The following is a 24,332-nucleotide window of genomic DNA, read 5'->3' on the forward strand; positions in this document are numbered from 1 at the left end:
ACAATTAAAAGTGAAAATGTTCACCAAATAACCCAGTAATTACATGTTTAGGTGTCTATTCTAGAGAAATTCTTGAATATTTGTACAAGGATGTTCATTGCAATATTTTTCTAAATAGTGAAAAATTGGAAATAAGCATTATCCAATGGGGATATGAAAATTGTGGCATGCTCATAACATGGAACACTGAATAGTAGTTAAAATGAAGTAGTCCTGTATACTGTATATGAATATATACACACAGGTTATATATATGACTGAGGAGAATTAATTAATTAAAACAGCACCTTCAGAATAGAGGTCTCTGAGCTTCAACTATGTTTGAAATGTTTTATTTGTTTTCTAGAAATCTGAGAATATGGCAAAAAGTTAGCATTTGCTAAATATTGTGTTTATTATATTCCACATGTTTTTGTTTATTTTAAAAAATTCACAATAAAAATAAAATTACCAACCAGGAAATAATAGTTTAGCCCATGATTTGAGGAGTAAGTTATCAGAGGTTTGTTAGTGTTTTTTAGAAATTTTAAAGAATGACAATTTATCAGAACTCAGAATAACTGCTCTAATAATTCAGTTTAAGACTTCTCTATAACAATAACAATACTGAAATATTATTTTATTATCTCAACACTGAAGCTTTGTTTTGTTAGCTTAATTTCAGAAATCACATAGCTAAAATGCACTACTGAATTAAAATTTTGTAACTTTGAGCAAATTCTGCTGCCAAACAGGGCACTTGTAAATCTGGCTGCTTTGATCTTGTAAACCATTTATTTGTGAAAATTAGCTTGTTTAATGGAATATCTAGTTATTGTGTTCTATAAAGGGATTTTTTTTTCCCATTGTAAGCAGCAGTAGCAAAGTTTTTCATCTAAAAATATTCTCAGTCCTCTTATTTCTAAATCAAAGATATCATCAACCACTCGTATTTTCCAGCAAAAAGAATTTTAATTTCATTTAAAAACAGGCTCAACCCACACACATAACTACTTCCCATACTGCATCAATTGGTGTTCACAATTGCTTGCCAGGCAAACCCAATCAAATGAGCTTCTCCATGAGCTCGACTTGGGCAGTAGAGCCCTGAAGCACTATGGTGGGCATGTAGAGGAGAGAAAGAGAGAAGTAGAGCTGAGTTTGACTTTCTCTGGGCCTCAGTCTTTCCAAATCTAATCAGATTCTGGGTCCCATCCAGAAGCTAAAGGACTGCATGCTGCTTATATTGCCCCAGAACTTTTGTCATAAATGGGTCCTCCTTTCACCAATTTCTGGTGCTAACAAGTAAGGACATTCTTGGTCTCCTCCCTTATCTAAAACATATCTCCATCCCCCAAAACATCCTGTTGTTCAACTAAGGAGGGGTGCTTTTGAAACTCTCACTATTATTCTGGGAAAACCAGGCATCATCATCCCTTATGAATATGGGAATGGATCCCAGCTTAGCATATAGATGAACAAGCAGAAACACAACCCATGCTACAGTCATAGTCATGGTTGACCATGATAACAACTAACATCACCATGCCCCAAGCTCTTTAATAAGCATTAAATCCTATTATCTCACTTAATTTTTACAACAACCCCAATGAAGGAGCCTGAAGTAGACCTCATTTTACAGAGGAGAGAGAGAAATTAGAGAGGTTAAATAATATGCCCCAGGTCATGATACTGGTAAACTATATCCTACCTTCTCAGGTAACCCTTTGTGTGGCTCTTAACTATCCAAAGTATCTCTCACAACCTAATGCTTGGCTTCAATTTCTCTTAGAAAACCAGTGTCACACATATAATAAACTACAGTTCAGAGCAATTATGAGGGACAAATATAATCTAGGAAACTTGCAGGAAGATCCCTGGATTGAAAGACCTTTGGAGATAATCCATCCCATGTGAAGTGCTTTTGCAGGCAGTAAGTATCTCTAGCTTGAAAAGCAGAAGACTATAGAACTAGGATACCCAAACAGAAGGCTCCAGAGGTTGTTCACAATATTTGCTCACCTCTATTGGCACCAGTGAGGAAAAGAGGATACATGCTTTGGTTTGTGCTTTGGGCAAGTATGCTTCTTTGCTAATGCAAGATACTTATAGAGAGGCAATGTTTATTAAAACAGAAATTGTGAACTCAGGACCATTCTGGATACTACAAGGCAGGATAGCAGTAGAGGTAGCTAGAAAGACAGAATTGGTAAATCTGGGAGGAAAATGTATCTAAAACTAGTATAATTAAACAAAGGGGTTAGAGGAAGACAAGGCAAACGAATACACAGGAATCAATCAAACTTTATTGGAATAAAACTTTGATTTAATAACGACCAGAGGTAAAGAATACTTGAATGAAAAGTATTTTGTACACCAGATATAAAATTTGGTGTTCATTTTGATAGCACTGGCTTTGTAATAAACAAGAAAATAAAGAAAGAAAAAGGGTTTCCATCTTTTCAGATTAAACTATTTGGGGGGAAAGGGAAATGAGAAATACACCTTTATGGTTTTGGGTATAGATGATAGAGGGAAACTCATCAGGGTCAAGATCACCATTATTTTCACAGTCACTGACTAAGCAGATAACAAATGGTACAGAAAAACTGGGTAGTATGCAAATTCATCTTTGTTTTAATCCACCCAGAGAAGAGTAAAAAGAGAGAGAAGGAGGGATCCTTGAACTAGGCAAAGAAAACAACAACAGGCTGTTTTGACAGCAAATGCATTGGTTGAATTTTAAATATTTGTTTTTTCTCTTAACTTTAATAGAAATACATGATGACTTTGTAATGTTCGAGTTGGCTAGGCTGAACTAAATCATTTCTTATGTGTTTCCGGGTAGGGTGAGCCACAAAAGACACTCTGACGGGAGATTTGCAGGGCAGATGTGCAGCGGACCCGTTTTGTAGTTCACTCATGCTGCCCCTATCTGCTGGCCCACCCTGCTGTTGTGCACCAGCAGGAGATTCTGGGAAATCCCCCTTCAGCTTCTCCTGAGCAGGGTGTATGTGACAAGGGCCCAGGCTTCGCAGGACACCCACACCAAAGTCAGTGGCAACAAGAACTGGCAGATTTCAGCCCATCCTTGTGGGATCCAGCTCATGCTTGTGGGGTTCAGGATGTCCTTGCTCTCTCCCCACTTCACTTTATAGCTCTACATTCATATTCCCTTCCCAACCACCTGCTCTGAAGACTGGACGCTCCCACAGTCAATGCAAAAAACAACAGCCTTATGGAGACTACCTCACAGGCTTCCAAGATTATGTAAAGGCAAATCCCTGTGACAAATGACAAATTGCTGTGTTTACGTGTACGTGCCTGTGTGCATGTTCATGTGTGTTTCTCCTAGTGGTCCCGCTTCTCTGACTGAAACCTGACTGAAACAAAGAACATCATATGGATTTTTTTTTTAAAAGAGTATATTTTATTTTCACAAACAGGAAAAAAATTATTTTAAGAAAAAAATATTTTAAAAATAATTCGCCATAGAAAATTTGGAAAATATTGGTATAAAAAAAAAAATCTAAGTAAATCACCCACAATCCCACCTAACTACTGTTTCTGCCCATCAGCTAACCTCTCTCTATATATTTTTGCAAAGTTTGATAATATTATTTACAGCTTTGTATCTTTTTTAAACCTTAACATGAGCAATTTCCCATGTTATAAAGAATTTATTTGAAAATTGGATTTTTCAATGGCTGCAAGATACTGTTATGTACCATCATATAACCATCCCCCTTTAAGTTCTTTACAATGATTGACTTTCAGAGACAACACTGTAAAGAACATGTTCACACGTAATTCTCTGTATCTTTGATCGTCTGTATCTTTGATTGTGTCCTTGAGATCAACTCCTGAAAGAGGAATGTTGAAGATTCTGGATGCATTTTGCCAACTGGTTTTAGCCACCATCATTAGGTCAATTGATACCTCATGCTTAAGACAATTATAAAATATTTATCAACCTGTATAGCATCGGCATCACTAAATCAGAACTAAGGATGCAGTGTGGGAACAGGCTCCTGGAGTCTCTGCTGTTCTAGGCCAGGAGTTAACCCTTTGGCCCCTGAAGCATACGGTATGATTGGTGGGGGAAGGGCCAGGTGGCAGAGCAATTCTCTTTGGGAGGGTTTGGGCAACTGCTTTTAACCACCTGTTAGAAGTATCTTGACAGACAATATAGCTTCACTGGGGCATATCCATGGAACAGCAGCCTGTATCGGAGCTTCCATCTGACTTTCTCTTTTCCAGCCTGAACCAACCTCAGTTCCTTTAGCCTTTCCTCTGTTGTCCTCTTCTTTTTTTTTTTTTTTTAAACATTAAGCCTCTTTATAGATTTCCTAACAAGTCTTACAAACCGTGGTTAGCAAAGATCAGGTTAGGTCAACAATCTAAACTTGATCTTTTAAGGAAAAGTAAAAAGAGCAAAGAACAAAATCATGAGGGAAAGTACACATGAACGCAGCTCAAATGTTGAAAAGGAAATAATTTCTAGATGATGGAATGAAAGCACACCAACATCAGCTCTCTCAATGGAGTAACCTGCTCCAAATGAGCCAGCGTGGAGCAGGACTGGTTGCCTCAGTTACCCAACCAATGCAGAGCTTGGTCGCTCCTTCCTTAATGCCCCAGAGCCTTTTCCTCTCACCTTTATTATGGAGCTTATGACAATACTTGACAGTTATTTTATTTTATCTGCTTCTCCTATCAGGGCCATCCACTGCAGGAAATCTGATGTATTCATTTAATTATCCTCAGGATCTAGCTAAGAGTCTACCCCAGAGAAGACGCTCAATAGATGTCTGGTGAATTACATGTAGACCTGCCCTTTACCACTAGTATTCCTTCGTTGAGTTCTGCACCAGATACTCAAAACTTGTTGTTTCTTTCTGCTTCAATCTGGGATTATATGCAAATCCTCGCCTTTCAAATCCAAGGATTGTGTAGATAAACCAGAGGATTTTAAAACCTGAAGAGCCTGAGGATGCTCTTTGCCCTCTAGCTACTGTGCTTCCATCCTGTATTCTTTAGAAAGGTGGGAGGATGGGGGTGGGGGTGGGAATCTTATTTCTTATCATTACTGCTTCTTCTGATTTCTCTAATCCCTTTACCATTTAGGAGCACAAATGCGAATTTGATCCTATCATCAGAGTAAAAACTCAATGTCAGGACAAAGGGTAAAGGACGATACTGACTGTGTTTTAAAACTTCAACTTCCATGTGAGACCAAAGGAAGAGATGTTTATTTGGTGCAGGATCTATATTTTCTAAACAATTTATCTTCTACAGTCAGTTTGTTCAAACACCACAATTACATGGAACTTTGAAAAGGAAGTTAGATCTGGTAGGTTTGTACAGGTTAGTGCGAACTAGCGACACATCCCAAAGTAATTTGGGCAGAGAATAAAAATATATATGCAGGACCCCCCTGAGGAGCTGGGGGAAAATATGGAAGTGTTGGACTTCCTCACCTGGGTTGCTGCTGATGTTCTCACAAACTTTGAGGACAGTTTGGTATGCTGAGCCCTCTATCTTGGGGCTTGCCCTAGTGAAGCTTGTTACTGCAAAGGAGAGGCTAAGCCTCCTTATAGTTGTCCCTGAGACTCTCCCCCTAAGTGCCTCTTTGTTGCTCAGATGTGGCCCTCTCTCTCTCTAGCTAAGACAACCCTGCAGGTGAACTCACTGCCCTTCCCTTACGTGGGACCTGACTCCCAGGGTTGTATATCTCCCTGGCAACGCAGGATATACTCCCAGGCATGAACCTGGATTTAGCATCATGGGATTGAGAACATCTTCTTGACTAAAAGGGGGCTGTAAAATGAAACAAAGTTTCAGTGGCTTAGAGATTTCAAATGGAGTTGAGAGGTCACTCTAGCGGGCATTCTTATGCACTATATAGAGATCCCTTTTTAGGTTTTAGTGTATTGGAATAGCTAGAAGTAAATACCTGAAACTATCAAACCCCAACCCTGTAGCCTTGACTCTTGAAGATGACTGTACAACTATGCAGCTTACTAGGGTGACAGTGTGATTGTGAAAACCTTGTAGCTCACACTCCCTTCATTCAGTGTATGGATGGATGAGTAGAAAAATGGGGACAAAAACTAAATGAAAAATAGGGTGGGGGGGATGATTTGGGTGTTCTTTTTCACTTTTATTTTTTATTCTTATTTTTATTCTTTCTGGTGTAAGGAAAATGTTCAAAAATAGATTGGGGTGATGAATGCACAACTAATATGATGGTACTGTGAAGAGTTGATTGTACACCATGGATGACTGTATGGTATGTGAATATATCTCAATAAAACTGAATTTAAAAAAAAAAAACAACTCAATGGCAGGAGACCAAATCAGGAACTTCTAATGAAGTCTAGAAATATAGTTTGAAGCCTAGTTTTCTCCTTTTGACTGGCTCTCTGCCCCAAATCTTGGCATCAGTAGCAAAGAGAGCACCTGAAAATTCAGAGCTACTCTACTGTGTATTTAATCAGCTACTGTAAAGAAAGAAGAGGATATCTAACTTCTCTTCTCTCTCAAATCTTCCAGGCCAAATGTCCAGCCATTGTTTCTCTCCCCAGACTACCCAGGGAAGCTTCTCATTAGGATACTGGGAACAACTAGAGGATTAGTGTCTCCTCTAACCTTGTTTTCCAGCTGGTTTGTTTGACAATTGGATAGAAAACTGATGGTTCCTTTTGTTTTAATTCACTACTTTAGCGTATGTTACTTTAAATTCACATTTTGATCAAACCACTCTCCCCCCACTCCAAACACAGGAGTGCCCTACCTCTCAAGGAAGTGAAAGAACTGCATCCTGATGACCATATCCAACATGACATTAATCTTTGTGTGTGTGTGTGTGTGTGTGTGTGTGTGTGTGTGCGCGCGCGCGTGCGTGTGTGGTGAAAGGAGAATTCCTTTTTGTGGGGAGAGGTGGGGAAGTGATACAATTAGGATCTACAGACCAAATAAAAGGAGTGAATGAAAAGTACTAGCTGAATTTTCAGCCACTTTCCCTGGATGTCTTCACAATGTGCCTAGCACCAGATCAGCACTTTGCATAAACCAAAATAGCTGACTGTAGCCAGGTTAGGAAAGAGTCTTGGATGCTTTAATTAAGCCAGAATCAAACATACAGCCAGCAGCGGAATAAAACTCACCTTCTCCAAAGTAGACCTCATAATCATTCACTTAAGCCTTGGTTTTAGAGATCAGAAATGGAAGGAGGAAAAATTAGGTGCAGTCGTGAATCCTGATCTTTGCCTCAGGCATCTGATGTCACTACAACAAACACTGTCTGTAGTCCCATTCACTTACTTTCTAAACTCTGAAGCCCAAGAAGGGGAACAAGTATTTTCTGGATACTTACAGGGACTGGTTAAGTGATACAACCAGTATAACCACTCCTGTGAAAATAGCAATTAAGTAAGATTTCCTCCTCCACTGATAAGATTGCTGTCAGCATAATTAAATATATATACCACCTTATTTTCTCCACTCTGAACTCTACTCCTTATTTTTCCCAGGGTTTAAAAATCGTGTTAACAATAAGCAAATACAGCATGGCCAGATGCCTTTCGTGGTCAGATGGTTCATTGTTTAAAAAGCTTCAGTATAAAATCCAAAAGATTGTTAACAGATGCAGTTTCTGGCTGGTGACTGGGAAAAACCTCACTTAAACAAAAGAGTATGTTGTGATTGGAACCAAAAAGGGAATTACCTTTAATGATAAGAACCACAAACATTTCCTATTAGAAAATATCCCCAGCCCCACAAACAGGACCTTTCTTGGACCTTTCATGAAAGTTAAAACATTTGACAGTGGATTGCTGCATATGACAAACCATGGCTGACCAGTCCAGTAACTTTTATAGCTTTGTTTGGACTTTGAACAAGGCCACAACATCCATCTCTTGCTCTGCCCCAGATTACTCAATTAGGCAACATTCCAATTAATTTCTTTCCAATCATTTTAGTCCCAGAAATACTTTTGCTGCTTTCATTTTGGCTCTGGAAATGAGTTTTCAACCAGAGACTTAGATAAAGAAGTTTCATAAGTGGACACAGGGCTTGATAAGCAGATAGCCGCTGCTGGGGCTCAGGCCACTATTGGATGGAAAGGAGCCACTTGGCCAAGAAAAGCCTGGCCTGTCTTCAGTTCCCAGTCCTGTTTGCCTCCACGACTTCTGTTCACTTTTACACAGAAAGCCTGCTTTTCAACAACTTGTGCTGTCTGTTTCTGTTGGCTTTTATGGACCCTTACTCAATGACTTCACTATGTGTGAGAATGTCTGTAATGCTCTGGGTTCTAATCTTAAAAGATGGAAAACTTGAAGGAGCCATGAGTTTGGTACTTTCTCTCAGCTGGAGAAATGGATGTAGTTTGGCTTGCAGGTTACAACCCTGATTTGAAAGGTGACATAGCAGATGTTCCAAGGAAAAGAATTTATTCTTAGTATTAAGGGTAGCCCCATGCTCCATTCTGAGAATGGGCAACCTGTTCCTTAGAAAATCATGTTATCTGAAGACAGATATAAATAAGCATGCCCTTTTCCTGGGTAGGTTTTTGTGTTCTCATTATCATTGCACGTTTCCTGATTTGTTATAGTGCCCAAAAAGGTCAGTTTCAGACCAAGGGGATGGTACAGTGTTAACAGTCAGAGGGGCTCTAATCAAGAAAATCCTTAGTTAAGAAATGCTACTATTCATTTTAAAGTGAGGCAAATCTATTAGCCCATGGGATTCTGAAGAGCTAAAATGGCTTTCCCACTCAGCTCATGCCATTTCTAAGTCACACAAGGAATCCAAGCTGCTGGAATGAAGCTAGCAGTAGAGCTGCATTCCAAAAGATCTGTGCAATCTGGCCAGGTACTGGAAGGAGGGCCCCATTCGTCAAGAGGTAGGATTCTCAGTCCAGTGGCCACATTCCTATCCATCCTCCTACAAAAAGCCAACCCCATCATGCACATAGGAGATGAGGTTTGCAACAGAATCAGATAGGCCTGGAAACTGAAAAATGAGCAGCAGCTGTGAGCCCGAGGTCATTACTATCCCCCAGCGTTTGCCTTTTCTAATCTAAGGGGCAGTATTTCCATGATTAACTTTCAATTGCTATCAAGGGTGTAATAAAATCTGGGAAAGAAGAAAACTTTCCCCTCAGTAAGCTGCTTCCATGTTCCTGCCCTTTCCTTTCCTCCACTGAATATTCTCAATTGCCATTGCTTATTGTTTCCTGATTTTTGAGAAAAATCCACACTAGGATGAGCCAAAATAGACCATGTCCTCTGTGTACACAGCCACTTGAGGATTTTTCTTTCTTAGTTGTAGTGGCCAGGTGTTTAAGATAGCAGTGTGAAAAAGTTCCCTTGCTTCCAAAGACCAATACAATAAATACATCAGTTTCAGAACTGAACATATTTTGTTTTTATTTTAAGATTCTTTCCCAGTGCATTAGAGAGGTTTCATGAGCCATGACAATCAGTCTAATGAAGGAGAGGTTTCCCAGTTGGTAAGATGTATGCAAAGAGAAAGAGCAGAATTGGAGAGAAGGACACATTTATTCACAAAAACATCTTACTGGTTATTACTAGATTTGGGAACCCTTAAGACTTCAACTTGCTCTGAACTAACAGAGGCTCCGAGACCATACTGAGAGGCTATATCTGGACATCCCTCAGCAAAGGTCGTTGAAACTAAACTCAACACAGTTTTACCGAATATATCTGCTCAGGCAGAAAATTAGAATTTTTGACAGAATTCAATATAACATTTACGGTTCAATCATCATCCATTTGCTTTGACGTGTCAGGTGCTGGAGATACAAAGATGAATGAGACATGATGCCTTGCCACCAGCGGCTTCAAGCCTGGTCAGAGAGAGGCACATGCAGACTCACTGCTAGACAGAGAACCTTACTGAGTAACGGAAAAATGCTCGTGGGAGGGTGCCACACCAAGTATACAAGGCAACAAAGAGGGGCAGAGGTGCTGGGAGAGGGGGATGCTTTTTTTTTCCTGAGGAAAATGGAGGCCCCAAACTGTATACTAGTCAGATATTAAAAAGTTCCCCTGGCTGATACCGTTGAGGAGTAAGAGAATGTCTTGAAAAGATACTGGATTTTTATAGTTTGTTCCTGTCTCCCTGGATCAAAAGTGAGTAACTAGGGTGTCCACTGACTGTTGGAGAGAAATCATATTTCTTTTAGGTACCAGCGCTGCCATTCTCACTCAACCTATCTTGATTCATATCTCTATTGGAAGAATGGCAAAATGGCAAATGGTGAACAAGCTGGTTCCAAAAATGGGTGATGGAATAGTCTAAGAATTTGCCACAGGGTTCAGTTCAGGAGCTACTGTTCATGGAATGATGCCTCTTGCCATGGATGCTAGGGATGCCTGGTGTTTTCTCTGTCCCCAATCCCCAGTCTCCCCTTTTCCTAAGGTATTATAATCCCAGCTTTGAACTGGGCAGTGGCTTCCCAAAATAAAGTCTTTGTTCCTTGCAGTGAGATGTGGCCATATCTAAGCTTTGGCCAATGGGATGTGAAGAAAAGGCCTGTGTATAACTCCTAGAACATGCCCCTAAAAGCAGGGATGGGAAAGCATGTGCCTTCTTTCCCCTGTCCTCCATCCTTAGTTTGGAAACTGAAATAGCTGGAGTGCCATCTTGGACCATGGGGACCACACCTTAGAGATGGGGAAGTAGAAAGCTGGAAGAAGGTAGGTCACAGAAGACTGTGAACCCACAAAACTAGTCCTAAACTGCCTATGTACAAATTTTCGGAGTAGGGGAAAAACTTCTGTCTTGTGCAAGCTACTGTTACTATGGGTCTTGGTTACACATGACTACCAACACAGTTACAGGTCCTAAGTGAACAGAAATAGGTTGCAGGATGGCCAAATGAAGTGTTAAAGAAAACAATATCCAAGGAATTGGCACTTGGCACACATTGCATCAAGACCACAAGGTGACACATTCAATCTGGTTTTAACGTTAAAAGAGCTATCAGGAGTCTGATGGTGAAATGAGAGAGCAGAGAGAATCAAAAAAGATAATTTCCAAGTTTATCACAAACACAATGACTATCTTACCTTTTTCTTGCTATAGTATATTTGCCATTTTTTCTCTGCTGGAAGTGCAAACATGGCTTCCCTGTGTTTGTCTGTGAGGTCAAGTTCATCCTGAGAAGAAAGAAAATAATTAGTATTTCATAGATTAAATTTTATTCCCACTGGTGTAATTTGTCAGCATCATTAGGGAGAGGGGAAAAAAAAAGAAGGAAAAACCAATATGTGTTTAAATAGACTTGGAAAAGAACAAGCAGCTCAGTTAAGAGGAATGTTACCATCATCAAGAAAGCGCATCCCTGGCATGCGATGAGGCACTGAGCATGGCAAGAGGGATGAAGCACAGCCCTCACTTACCAAAGGTTAGGGGAAATGGCACCGAGCATGGACGCAACTACCATGAGCTACTGTGTATTGCTGTACAGGGTCCATTGAGCAGTAACGGCCATCAGACCTCACGACTTTATAAGGATTAATCATATTAAAGACAAGGGCTTGTTGGGGTGTTATCTTTGTCACCATAAACCCCACCAATATTTATCAAGTACTTTGTGTGCCAAACATGTCCAGGCATTTTTCTCATTCAGTTCCCCCTACAACCCTAAGAGGTCCACTCATATTTACCAGCCCCATTCTATTGTTGACAGTGTTTGCAAAAATGTTAATTTTACAGTGCTGTGCATCTTAGATGGCAGAACAGAGACACAAATGGCAACCAATTTATAAACACCCATAACTAACGAATTACAACAATGAGATAATGAATCTAAAATTCTTAGAGAAAAGTTCTTGACATTATAAGACCTCAATCCACTGTCAATATTATTACTCATATTGAGCTGCTGGAACATTTTATTCCTATAGGGAAAGTTATCTAGTTGAGGGCAACAGATTGGTATGGGTAGGTAAAGACAAATCCCCTTCCCCCAATCCCACCACCCAAAAATGCTATAATTTAAGGCACAATAAGGTTGAACTTTCTGAGGAGTATAAAAAGTTTCTCCTCTGAATGCCCTGTGTGTGGAGACCCAGGGCCCAGGCCCCCTTCCCTCCATAGTGATTTCACATACCTGCCTTCTTGACTGGGACAGACAGGACAGATGGATAGAGGTTAAAAGTCATCAGACATCCCCAGGGGAGGAAAAAAATGTGTTGTAAACAAAGCATTGAAACTTCCCTTTTCTGATCACTGATGGTAACAAATCTCGACACTCTTGTGTTGCAAGACCCTGCCGAAACTGTTCTCATACCCTCTTTGACCTAACCCTTATAGACCAACCCCTGGTACCCCTGCTTTTGCAGAACACTAACTTCCATCTTCCCCAGTCAGCCACTGCCATGGGACAAACCATATCTCCTGTCAGTAAGTCCTATTAAACTCATATCTAACTCTGTGTCTGGTGTGTTCTTCAGTGTTGCGGCTAAGCTGGGTTGGAATACTTGTGTATATATATATGTAGAATACTGTATATATATCTAGTATGTATCTAGGCCTACAATAATGGTCTTGCACTTTATACTCCTAACTTCCATTTAGACATAAAGTTCTGTTATTTCTTCCTTGAAAAATCTTATCACTTCATCCTTTTCTTTACTTCCTACTGAAACCACCCAAACTTACGCCCTAATAATTTTTCCCTTAGTTTCTGGATATAGCCTCCTCACTATTGCTCCTTGTGTTTCCAATCGTTCCCACTCAGCACAACCAGAATTCTTCTAAAGAAGTTCTCACACTTGAGCTTCCATTAGAATCACCTGGAGAGCTCCCTAAAACCCAGAGCTGAGCCTGCCCCAGAGTTTTGGGTTGGAGCAAGGGGTATAGTGGTGGCGGTGGATAGTTTGCATTTCCAAGTATTGCTGATGCTACTTAGTTCTGGGACCACACATCAGAACCAGTGCCTTAAAAATAGAGCACCAACAATAATGATGTTTTGAGCTCCCAGTTCAAACAACTTCATTAGTTCCATGCTGCCTGCAAAATTAATTATATGCTTCTCAGTCTGCCCTTTGAGGACTTCCATCACTTCAACTTACCTTGCCAGGCTTGCTTCTCTTTTTCCCCTTTACATGCCTTCCTTGTTAACACTGACACCTCTAGGGCCTCACTGCTGCCTAATACACGCTACCTTCTTCCCTGATGATGTTCTTAATCCCTTTCAGCCTGTACTCCCTCATCTTCAAAAGGGGCTATCATCACTCCTGCAGGGTGGACATGAGGATCAGAGACATCAACTAAGCCTGTAGGAATACGTGCCTCAGAGAGAGAATTGTACTCTTGTTATTCCACTTGTCATTTAAACACAAACCAGTTGTTATTTTCTTTCAAGGGCAAGGTGTACTGTTAAATTGTTAAAACACAGCACTTCTTCCCCTCCCTCACCTCCCAGCCAACTATTGCACTCTAACCACAAAAGAAACTAGCTATTAAGAATTTCAACAATGAATAACCAGGGAAGGAAATAGGGATTTTTACCAAAAAAAATCCATTATGAGGGAACATATTTACAATGTTAAAATTTTGGCATGAAGCTATTACAGACAGGAAAAAAATTTTTCTTTCTTGTTTTAATTTCCTGTAAATCACACCTGCTTTCACTTATTGATGAATGGGGAAAATAATGGTGACATAAATCACTTTCCAACAATTAGGAATTTTTCTAAGTGGGAAGGAGAGTTGATTCAATTATTCAAATATCTTGATAATATGGTGCTTAATTTGGGGAAAACGCTTGTGCTTCGTGAGAGAACAGTGTTATTATACTAATGTGCTTTTGCTTACTAAGAAGAGATGTGAAGAAATGTGTGAATCCTAAAACCTAGAAATTCACAGGAAAGGGTAATAATATTACAGCATTTGGCTGTGAGAGCTAGGTAATGTCCGCTTCTGCTAAGACACAGTAATTATCAGTTTTGAATTAAGAGAATACAATGGAGCTAGGATTTTGGGGCAAATAGTTTAATGCAAGAAGAAAATTTCCATAAAGTAAAAAAAAGAAATAGTTACAGGGTATCTGGACATAATTTTGGGTTATACCAAAACAACAGAAAGGAATAAATGACTACTTATAATAACAACAGCTAACAATTATTAAGCACTTTCTGTGTGCTTAGTAGTAGTGTCTTACATGTAATAATTTATTTTATCTCCAAAATCCTACAAGGTGGTTAGTATTATTGCAATCCTACAAGGTGGTTAATATTATTGTCCCATTTCCTGGGAAACTGAGTAATAGATTAGATAGCTTACTCAAGGTAACAAAGCTGGTAAATGGTGGAGGAGGGATTTGAGACCAGACTGGCTGTAGAGCCCAAGTTCTTAATCACTAGACCATTCATTCACTGTGTTGCTCAACAGACAGGTAGGCAGAATTACAACACTGGTGTAAACATGAAAACATACACATCCATATGCTTCACTCACAGCCTCCTGAGTGCCTGTTAGCAAAAGGAGGGCTTTGTTGTCAGACATCCCTGAGTGCCGGATCTGTCTGGCTCTTAGGAGTTTTGCAACCCTGGACAAGTGACTTAACCTCTCAGCTTCAATTTCTTCACCTGAAAAATGAGAATGATGATATTTACCTGATAAGAGTTATCTCAAGGATTCATTCATGCAACCAAAAATACAATTTTTATTTTTTTAAGTTTCTACTAAACGCTAGGCATTGTGCCAGGGGCAGTGCAGGGGACAAAAAGAGGCATCACAGAGCTCCTATTATCATGTGGGTAGACAGGAAATCAAAATCACACTAAGGAATGGATGATCACACACTGAGCTGAGTTTTGGAGTACCCTTGTTTTGGAAGAAGGTGCGGCAGTGAAGTCTGAACTGAAAGTTGAGGGATGAATGGGAATTAAATAGGTAAAAAGCACTTCAGTCAGTGAACAGCAGCCTTGAAGGTCAATTTTAAACTTGGATCTTTAACTTAAGAGCAATTGGAGGTCATTGGCAGATTCTGAACAAGGAAAGTGACATAGATTAAATTGAAGATAACAATTGGGAGTGCCTAGGCAAAGTGCCTAGAAGGTAATAAGACCTCCTACACTTCCATTCCAAAGTGTCTGTGCTCTGACTCATTCTATTTTAATAATATGGCTGAATCAGAGACTATCATAGCCTTAGTGATCAATCAGTACTCACCTGATGCCCTACCCATTCCAGGACCACGGCCAGACATTACAAAGATGAATAACCGGCCCTGATTTCATGGAATTTATAACCCCTAGTTAGGAAGACAAGAGGATAGAAGGCTTTAACACCTCCCTTTCTTTTCAAGCTAAGATCCAAATTCCTTAGCAGACAAAGGCTAAGGTTTTCTTGATCCACCTTGACAATTCCTCCTCCTCCATCATCAGCCACCTTTTAGCACTTTTGATCACAGCTGTCCATTCCCAAAACTTTGCACATGCTGTTCCTTACCATGTCTATGGATAAATCCTATCCATCCAAGCTTTTAAAAGCACCAACTATTCTCTCCAGGCAGCTTTCCCAGGATCGGCAGCACCTGTGTGCTCTATTCAGTTTCCAGCATTTATCGTGCTGAAATAGCTGTGTTATTGACCTCTCTTCCATTCCAGACTTGTTCCCAAAGGAAAGGACTACTTTTCTACATTTGTTCTACTCAACTTTGAATTAATTGCCAGTCCCCCAAACAATATCTGACATAGCAGGAATGCAAAAAAAAAAAGTTGTGAGGTGGGAAAAGTGGGGAAACTGGAGAAGCGGGAAGGAAGCAGGGAGAAAAGCAGAGAGGGGAAAGTGGGAGAGAAAATTGTAGGATATAGTGATGATCTCTGCATTTCAAAGATTAACTCTCCTCCCTTATTTTCTAAGAAAATATGTACATACAGTGAAATGTGAAGATCTTAAGTATACAATTTTCAGTTTGGCAAAGTTATGCACTTGTGCAACACCCCAATCAAGAGTAACAGTTCTATCACCCCCAGAAAGTTCCCTCAATCCAGGCACATTGTTGTAACTTCTATAACTATAACTTAGTTTTTGTAGTTCTAGAACTTTGCTTAAATGGAATCATACTGTATGTCCTATTTGAATCTGGCTTCTTTTACTCAACGTAAAATTTTTGTGACTCTTCCAGGTTGTTGCACATATCATTCTTTTTTATTTGATGATTAATATAGCATCTTATAAATATATCACAAATTGTTTATGCATTCCCTTCATGATGGGCATTTAATTTTTTTCAGTTCTTGGCTATTTGGTATTACGTTGCTATGAACATTTGTATACAAAATATTGAGTGTTTATATGTTTTTGTTTTTTCATTAGGGCAAATACCTGGAGGAGTAGAATTGTATAGAATTATATAGTAAGTATATGTTTAGTTTATGAGAAATGCTAAACAGAGTCCTGAAGTGGTTGCAGCACTTTCGACTTTAGAAAACTTTAGAAAAACTGTACCATTCTAATACTCCCAGGGGCATTATATGAGTTTCAGTTGCTCCATATTCTTACCAACATTTGGTGTTATCTCTTTTTAATTTTGGCTATCCTCGATTATGTGAAGTGGTATCTCATTGTAATTTTAATTTGCAATTCCTTGATGCCAATAGATGCTGGATATACCTTTTTATATGCTTATTGGCCATTTGCACGTGTTCTTTTGTAAGGTTCCTGTTCAAATCTTTTGCACATTTTTTATAGAATTGCCTTTCTTGTTATTATTGATTTAAAGGAATCCTTTATATATTCTGGAAACATGGTTTTTGTCAGAAATACAAAATAATTTACAAATTTTTCTTCTAGCCTATGGCTTGCCCTTTTCATTTTGTTAAGAATGCATTTGACCACCAGGTGTTTTGCTTTGTCATTTTTTTTTTTTTTAGTAAAGCTTAATTTATCAGACTTTTTTCTTTTCTAGTTAGTGTTTTTTAATACATTTGCAACCTGTTGGACAAAAATGCTATGTTTTCTTCTGGAAATGGTATAGTTTTTAGTTTTAGCTTCTATCTGCAACTTGCAGGACAAAAAAAAAAAAATTCTATGTTTTCTTCTGGAAACTGTAGTTTTAGCTTCTTTGTGTGACTCTATATCCATCTCATAGACCCCACTTCTGGATTACAGCATTTCTTTAGTTAGAAAAGAACCCAATATGCCTTCTCTCTTTTCTACTTACTTTCAGTCATTTTGATACTATGCTGGGCAAGGAAAGGAAAAAAAGCACAGCTCATGGAAGGAGGAAAAAAGAATGAAACACAAAGTAATTTGAAAATTATCCTGACATTAATTTCTTCAAGTTCTGAAATTACTTAAAACTAATATTACAGGAAAATTTTCATTTCATAATTAATACAAATGCTAAAAAAGCAATCCTGTAAAATATAGTAATTAGGATCACTGAATCTCAAGAAATATCTCTTTACATGAATTTTAAAAAAAAGGCAAATCTATAGAGGCAGACAGCAGATCAGTGGTTTTCTGGGACTAGAGATGGGAGCAGGAATTGACTGTAAATAAGCACAAGGGGAATTCTGGGGGTGATGAAAATATTCTAAAACTGGATTGTGGTGATGGTTTTACACTGCATAAATTTACTAAAACTCATGGAACATTACACTTACAATAAGTGAATTTTGTGGCATGTAAATTATACCAATACAGCTGTTAAAATAAAAAAATTAAAAAAAAAAATGGTCCTGGTTGTTGAAGCCCCAAGGGAAAAAAGTGAAATGTTCAATGTAGGCAAAGTAGAGAATATATAGCAAGTACTTGGATTAGAGGAGAAAATGATTAGAAAGAAGCTCATGAAGTAGAGGAAAAGGAAAAACATGGAGCCCTTTAGAGGAGTAAGTAGCTCAATCCGAAAAATGTTACAATTTCAGAAACCAGTTCTATGAAATATCTTTATCCTTTCCTTGAAAATCAAATACATCCTATTAGTATACATTCCATTTGGGCCAATAGACAATTAATGTTTTTTCCCAAGGCCCCTTAATGTCTAAATTAAGTTATATGTTAATATTAACAACACATCCCCAAGAACATTTCCATTTTTCTTTCTCTTTTTTTTCCTAATGGTGGCTCCACAGAAGAGTATTTATTTGCTCATCTGTGAATTCATTGTCAAGTTTTCCTCTAAGATTAATAAACAAATGCAATTAGTTGAACCCCAGGAATCACCCTGGCTGCTTCTAGGTCTTGCTACACCTTAGCTTGGGTGGCCCAGCTCCTTCCAGGGCCATAGAAATATCTATTTTTAAATTATTCTTTCTTGGATAGGCTGTTAAAAGACAATTAAAGGAGAATGATTTAGCAAGTGAAAAAAGGAAAAATCCTTAGAAAGCTTAGTTTTTAAGAACTAAAACTAACAAAACCCTGTAGGTCTTTCTTCTGCCCATGGAAGAGAAGTTTTAATTATATTTTTTTATTAAGAAAAAGGACCTCTGGGAGAAGCCCAGCTGTGGGAACTAAAGTTCTAGGCTTTGTCCTTAACAAATCACATTATGAAGCACTCCTTCTATAAGAATCTACAAAGAAACCTCACCAGTCCTACTCTCGAAGAAACTAAGCAGGCAGCTCTATAGAAAAATCTACATAAATAAAAAACTGGGCAATTTACACAGTACAAATAAATCTAAGGAAATGGATTGATTCTCTAGATAAAGCAAGGCAAGGAAGTTTGAAATAATACACAATAAGGATCTTAAATGAGTTTAAAGACTTACACTTGGTAGCAGAAAGCTCTTTTAGAAGATTTGAGCTAAAATGAAACCAGGAATTATTTACAAAACCTCTAAAACACTATTCAAAGCATTTATTCTTTGAAAATCTACAAATCTACACTATAGATTTCAGTGAGTCAACAAATAAGTTTACAGCTACCAAGAAAAAACTCTAAGACTGGAAATCTAGGTTCCTATGTGTAATGGGTTAAGCTAACTTCACATACATACAAATATGCATTCAAACAAAGGAAAGAGGACATGTGATTAATGCTGGAGAGAAATGGAGAAAAAAAAATAACGAGGAAAGGAAGTTAAGACTGGCCCTAACATTATTTTGCCAATCAATTCATTGCTTCCCCCCACCACCACCTTTTAATGGTCCATCTGACTCAGTGTCTCGAGCCCACAGAATTTCCAACCATATAATTCCTCAAAAAAAGGGGCTAACTTTTCTGCTTCAAATTACGTACTTCAGGTAAAGCACTTGCCCACAGCAAACCGGCCTAATTCACCCATTCACTGCCCAGGATGCAGGTTTTCCAAATGCCCAGCAGGCAGCTATCCTTCTTTTCACCTCTAGGATACATTCAAGGCCCCTTGAGAGCTAAATTAAATATTATGTTAATATTAACAACACGTCTTAAAAACTTCATTTTTTTCTATTTTTTTCCTAGTGGTTCTTCCACAGTAGGGTACCTCCGGGTATCTTCTCAGAATTTAATCTTCTCTATGTTAACCCTCTCCTCCCTATCCCACAGTTCAACTCTACCAAAAATAAATCAAACCTCTGGAGAGGCAAGTGAACTCAAGTCAATAAGATGGTGCTAAGTACAACATTCATGGGACAAAAAGCCAGACAGGAATATGAAGAGAAGGATGACACTTTGGCAGCAAGAAAAAAAAGTTGTTTTTTTTTAAATAAATGTATATGTACTGTGATGATTCATTATGAACATCCATCCCCACCACAGCAAATTACCATATCACATCCAGGAGTCACGAGTTGACAACACAGCTCTTAAAATTTAACCACAATGACCCTGAGAGCAGTATTCTCTTTTCATAGTGGTGGCTAGAAATCTGAAAGTTAGATAAGATTTTTGTCAGTTTAGATAGAGCTGCATTCAGTGAATTATTACCTGCTCCTAATCAGTCAGGACAGACAGAAATGGAAAACAAGCGAGAGCTTTAAACCCAAAAGGGATATGCACACACACAGAACAACCCTGAAGGTTTTAACCTGTAACATTTCTGCCAACACACTTAGTCATCACACAAAATACCACATTATGACTCACCCCCACCTACATAGTAATATTCTCTACTGTGTTTGACAGATGTGTTTTCATTCAATATATAAAAATAAGAAATGAGAAATCTCAAAAGCAAAGGCTGACTAATACAAATAATTTTTAGTTTCTTACTAACAATGATTAAGTAATTTACACTATTTCCTTTCCTCCCCGTAATAGCAGGCAATGCAAACTATATCCAGTTTGCAGCAAAACCTATAGACTGCTTATTTAGCCACTGTGTTATTTTCAGTAGTCTGCATCACTAACAGAGGTTTCAAGCAATCTGAAGTAAATAGCTTTGTTCTAAATATATGTTCAAACCCTCTCACAATAACCATCCAGCCTCTCAAATTTCCAGGTTTTACAGCTGTAATGTAGTACAACTTCTGCAGACAAGGCTTAATAGAGAGAATTTCTAAGCAGTATTTTCCTCATGGGATGGAGAGACCTTGTCTCCCAGGACACAGAACCGGCTGTAAAGTGACAGACAAGAAAGGTACCCTCAGGCCCTATGGGCAAGTGTGGTGTCAAGTTTCACACATGCCCCCTCCCCTAATGATCCCAGCACTGGTCTGGCAGCCCCATCCCTCCCATGCAGACACAGCCTCTGCAGCATGCTCTCAAAAGTCTGGTTTAGCAGCTCAGCTGCCACTTTTAAGCTTCAATTGGGTCACAAGACATCCAGCACAGTGAGTCTCCTCCCATATGGCAGCTATTTATTTACTTTGCCATGTATTATTGGTAGTGACACATTCAAGTACAGAAAATATTCCTTAAACATTATCACCCTTATCCTTTTAATCTGCTTGCTTCAGACCAGTGACTGTGGTGTTCCCATAGTGGCTGGTAGCCTAATAAGGAGGATGAGGAAAGAGAAGGTAGCAGGTGGTGGGGTGCAAGGAGAGCAAGGATAGGCCCACACCTGTCACCACTAATGTGAGAATAATTTGAAATACCAGTCCTACTGCTAGAGAATGCAGCAGTCATGAATTCACAGATCAAATACTTCCTGAGAATCCCGTGTGTTATGCTTCAGTAGTTATGCATTCAAGCCACAAATGTTTATTGAGCACCTGCACTGGGCCAGCACTGCTCTAGAGCCTGGCGATCCCAAGGGTGAAAACCCAGATGTGAGACCTGTGCCACTCTGCTCTCTGAAGGTGCAAAGGTTCATATTCATAGAGGGTGTAAAATAGTGAGTGTCCACATGGGATAAACTAGGGCTATCTGATTGTTTAAAACATAACAAAGGACCTTCTGCTTTTTCCTTTACATCTGAAAAAAAGGCCATCTTCTCTGTAAACATCCTATAGATATACCTATATATATATTCTCTTTTCCTAAGTGAGCTTTCAGTCATTTGGTTTAATTTAGTGCTTAAATATGATATTGGGTGATGAAATAAAACAGCTGATAGCTATAGGATGTTTCCAGTAGATTCATTTAAAACTGGACAAGAGGGAAAAATGTGAACAAGTTTTCCAAAAATATATGGTTCTCCATCCATGAGACAGAAAATCATGCTAAAAGACAGCTGGTCACTGAACTCCTAAAGCACGCATCCTGAAACAGTCTGAAACTCCAGAGGAATTCTGGGAGTTGGGGGTGGTGGAGGAGGAGGAGCCCAACAACAGCTAGTAAAAATGTTGAAAGGCAGTTTAGAATTTAAATACACCATCCATGTATTAGGCATTTACCTCTCATAGGCCATGTGGCATATGTTCCGTGAGGGCAAATAGTGTTTAGATGACTTTCATTACATCAAGACATTATGCAAGTTAATTGTAAAAACTAGCCATCAGTCAAACACATTGTCAAAATTACACTTGAAAGTTTACCTAAACCACACTGCTTACAGAGATCAAATTACTCTCCCAGCCTTTTAAAATCATATTATATTGGCTTATTTGGAGAGATGAACAGAACTGACAAGTCAGTATACCATGTTTGTTTTGAATAATTTGCACATGGTTGCCTGAGGACTAAGTTAAATAACCAGATTCTAAAGTGCAGCCAGCAGCTAAGTAGAGACATACCACTCAGGGTCTTTTTAGGATTCATAATTATGAATATAATCAGGGCTAAGGAGATTCATAACCATTTTCTCAACAACATTATTATTTCAGAGTTGGTTTGCCAGTATTTATATTTTTAAAAAAAGTTTTCCTTTTACTCTCCCCCATCTCTCCACAATCTCTCCTTTCAGTCCCCTTAATCCAATAAAAGAAGCACCCAGAAATAAACATCTTGATTATTAAAGTATCCAACATGAAGTCAAAATCTAAATTTATGAGTCTGTAAAAAAGCACATTTGGAATGACCTTGCAGAAATAAAATACAAATTTAGGACTAGAAAATAAAATTGCTTTGTGGTTTTACCTTCAGCCTTACTGGATGTGTTCAGGATGTGTTAGTGAATCAGAGGAACTCAAGAAGCCATTTTGACCATCTTACAACTTTAAGCAGACAGCACCTGAACTAGTTCAAAGACTCATATACTGTCCACAGGGATGAAAAGCTACTTCCAGCCAGTCCTACTTTGATTTTTAGAAGCAATGCAATGTTCTATTCAAAAGTACAACAGAAACAAGGAAGCAAAGCTAGCTATATGAACATAGGCCTGTAACACAAACTAGCAATTATTCTCAAGACCAAAATAATTCATTTATGCAGTGCAGGGTTTGGGATCTTTTTCTTTTGTGGGGGGGGGGGGGGGGGGTCATCTTTAAAGTGACTATATATGGACAGTACTGTAGCTCACATCTGTTCCATAGGAGTTTAGTACTGCTCACATTTAAGCCCTTATCCACATTCCCACTTCCCTTTGTGATACATTTCATATTTTTATACTGTTGTAAGCATTTTTCTATGAACTTACTGCGTTGATTTATCCAAAAATGCCATAGTATCAATGGAAGGTCTACTCAATATTTTTTTTTTCTATGTCAACTAATCATATCCTTCAGCTAAACAGAATTTTCTGTGGCCTTTATAGATTTGTCAAATGAAAAATAGTTTTAACCTCATGGAAATAGAATAATTTTAATATTACTCCATTAAACTCTAACTTTTGGCTTCCAAACAACTATAAACTCTGAGACTATTGCAAATATATCCTTGAAATCTTTATAGCAGTCTGATTTCCTCTGCTTAATTAACGAGCAATTCTTTACACTCTAATTAAGAAACAATACATTAAAACTCCGACTCCTTACGACCAGTTTTTTTCCTTCAGTCAGGTTAAAATTAAGTGTTCCTGCTACCAAATTTTCTCATCTTTCTTCAAGACAGGGAATTGAACAGCTCCTGTAAGAAACATTCTATGTTTAGTCATGGTCTTAGTGTAAAAGGTGAGTTCTAAAAATAAAGATAAAAAGTGTTGAAGCTTTTCATTGATTCCAGTGATAATGGAGGAATTTTATTATTAAAGAGAGATTAAAATAGCCCAAGTAATAAGAGAAATTATGACATTTTGAGAAAATGAGTAACAAATTCAGATGGCTAGTAGGAGAACACAACTTGTACACTGGTAAAACCTTAAGACTAGTTTGGATTCCAGTAGCTCCTTTCATACCAAACTAACTTCAGAATATATTGAAAAATGAAGAGATTACTGATGTAGGTTCCCAGGTGAATTCACTTAGCACTGCTTACCCTGACTATGAATTCTTCTAACTCTGTTATATCAACTAAATTCTTTCATTCCTGCCATCTTCATTTCTCAAATTCTATTCTGGTTCCTAATGCTGTGAATGTTCTCAGTGCTTAATAATAAAATTGACCTATAGCAAGTAATTTTACTTATAAAGATAAAAATCTTCCCTTCAGTATCCACCACCTCTATCTTCCCATTGATATTTTAACTTATCATTAACAGTCCTCAGAAAAATAAATGGTGGTTTCTTGATTAGTAACGGAATTCTCAGTAAGTTACTTTAAAATAGTCTACATTTCCTGGGAGGTACAGCACTATATTACCTCAAAATATTAGACCTATTGGCCAAATAAATGGAAGATTAAGTATTGGGTTTGAAAGAAGGCAGATTAATAAGGAAACTGTAAAACTGAATTGGTAACATTTCAGGCTTAGAACAACTGAGGTTTGTAGTACATATTACTTTTAAACATACAAATTCACACTGATGTGTTATATTAGAAATTAAAACTTTCCAGTAATGAATATATAAAATTGATTCCAAATATAAGAGGTGAGATTTATTACAATACACTTCAAAAAATGACCAGACTTATCTTAAACTTGGATTTGCCACCTAAAATCTCACACAGGAAAAGTTGTTGG

General features: G+C 38.3%; 1 protein-coding gene across 2 annotated transcripts in view; it reads right to left on the reverse strand.

Annotated features, from left to right (window-relative positions):
• DAAM1 (dishevelled associated activator of morphogenesis 1) overlaps positions 1 to 24,332 on the reverse strand; it is a 177,369-nt gene that overhangs the window by 71,923 nt on the left and 81,114 nt on the right. For both annotated transcript variants that reach the window (XM_037832610.1, XM_037832611.1), the window contains exon 3: positions 11,079 to 11,168. In XM_037832610.1, the coding sequence (XP_037688538.1) occupies positions 11,079 to 11,168 (90 nt within the window). The remainder of the gene's footprint in view (positions 1 to 11,078; positions 11,169 to 24,332) is intronic.

This window comes from Choloepus didactylus, chromosome 4 (assembly GCF_015220235.1).
Source record: "Choloepus didactylus isolate mChoDid1 chromosome 4, mChoDid1.pri, whole genome shotgun sequence".
Lineage (NCBI taxonomy): Eukaryota > Metazoa > Chordata > Mammalia > Pilosa > Megalonychidae > Choloepus > Choloepus didactylus.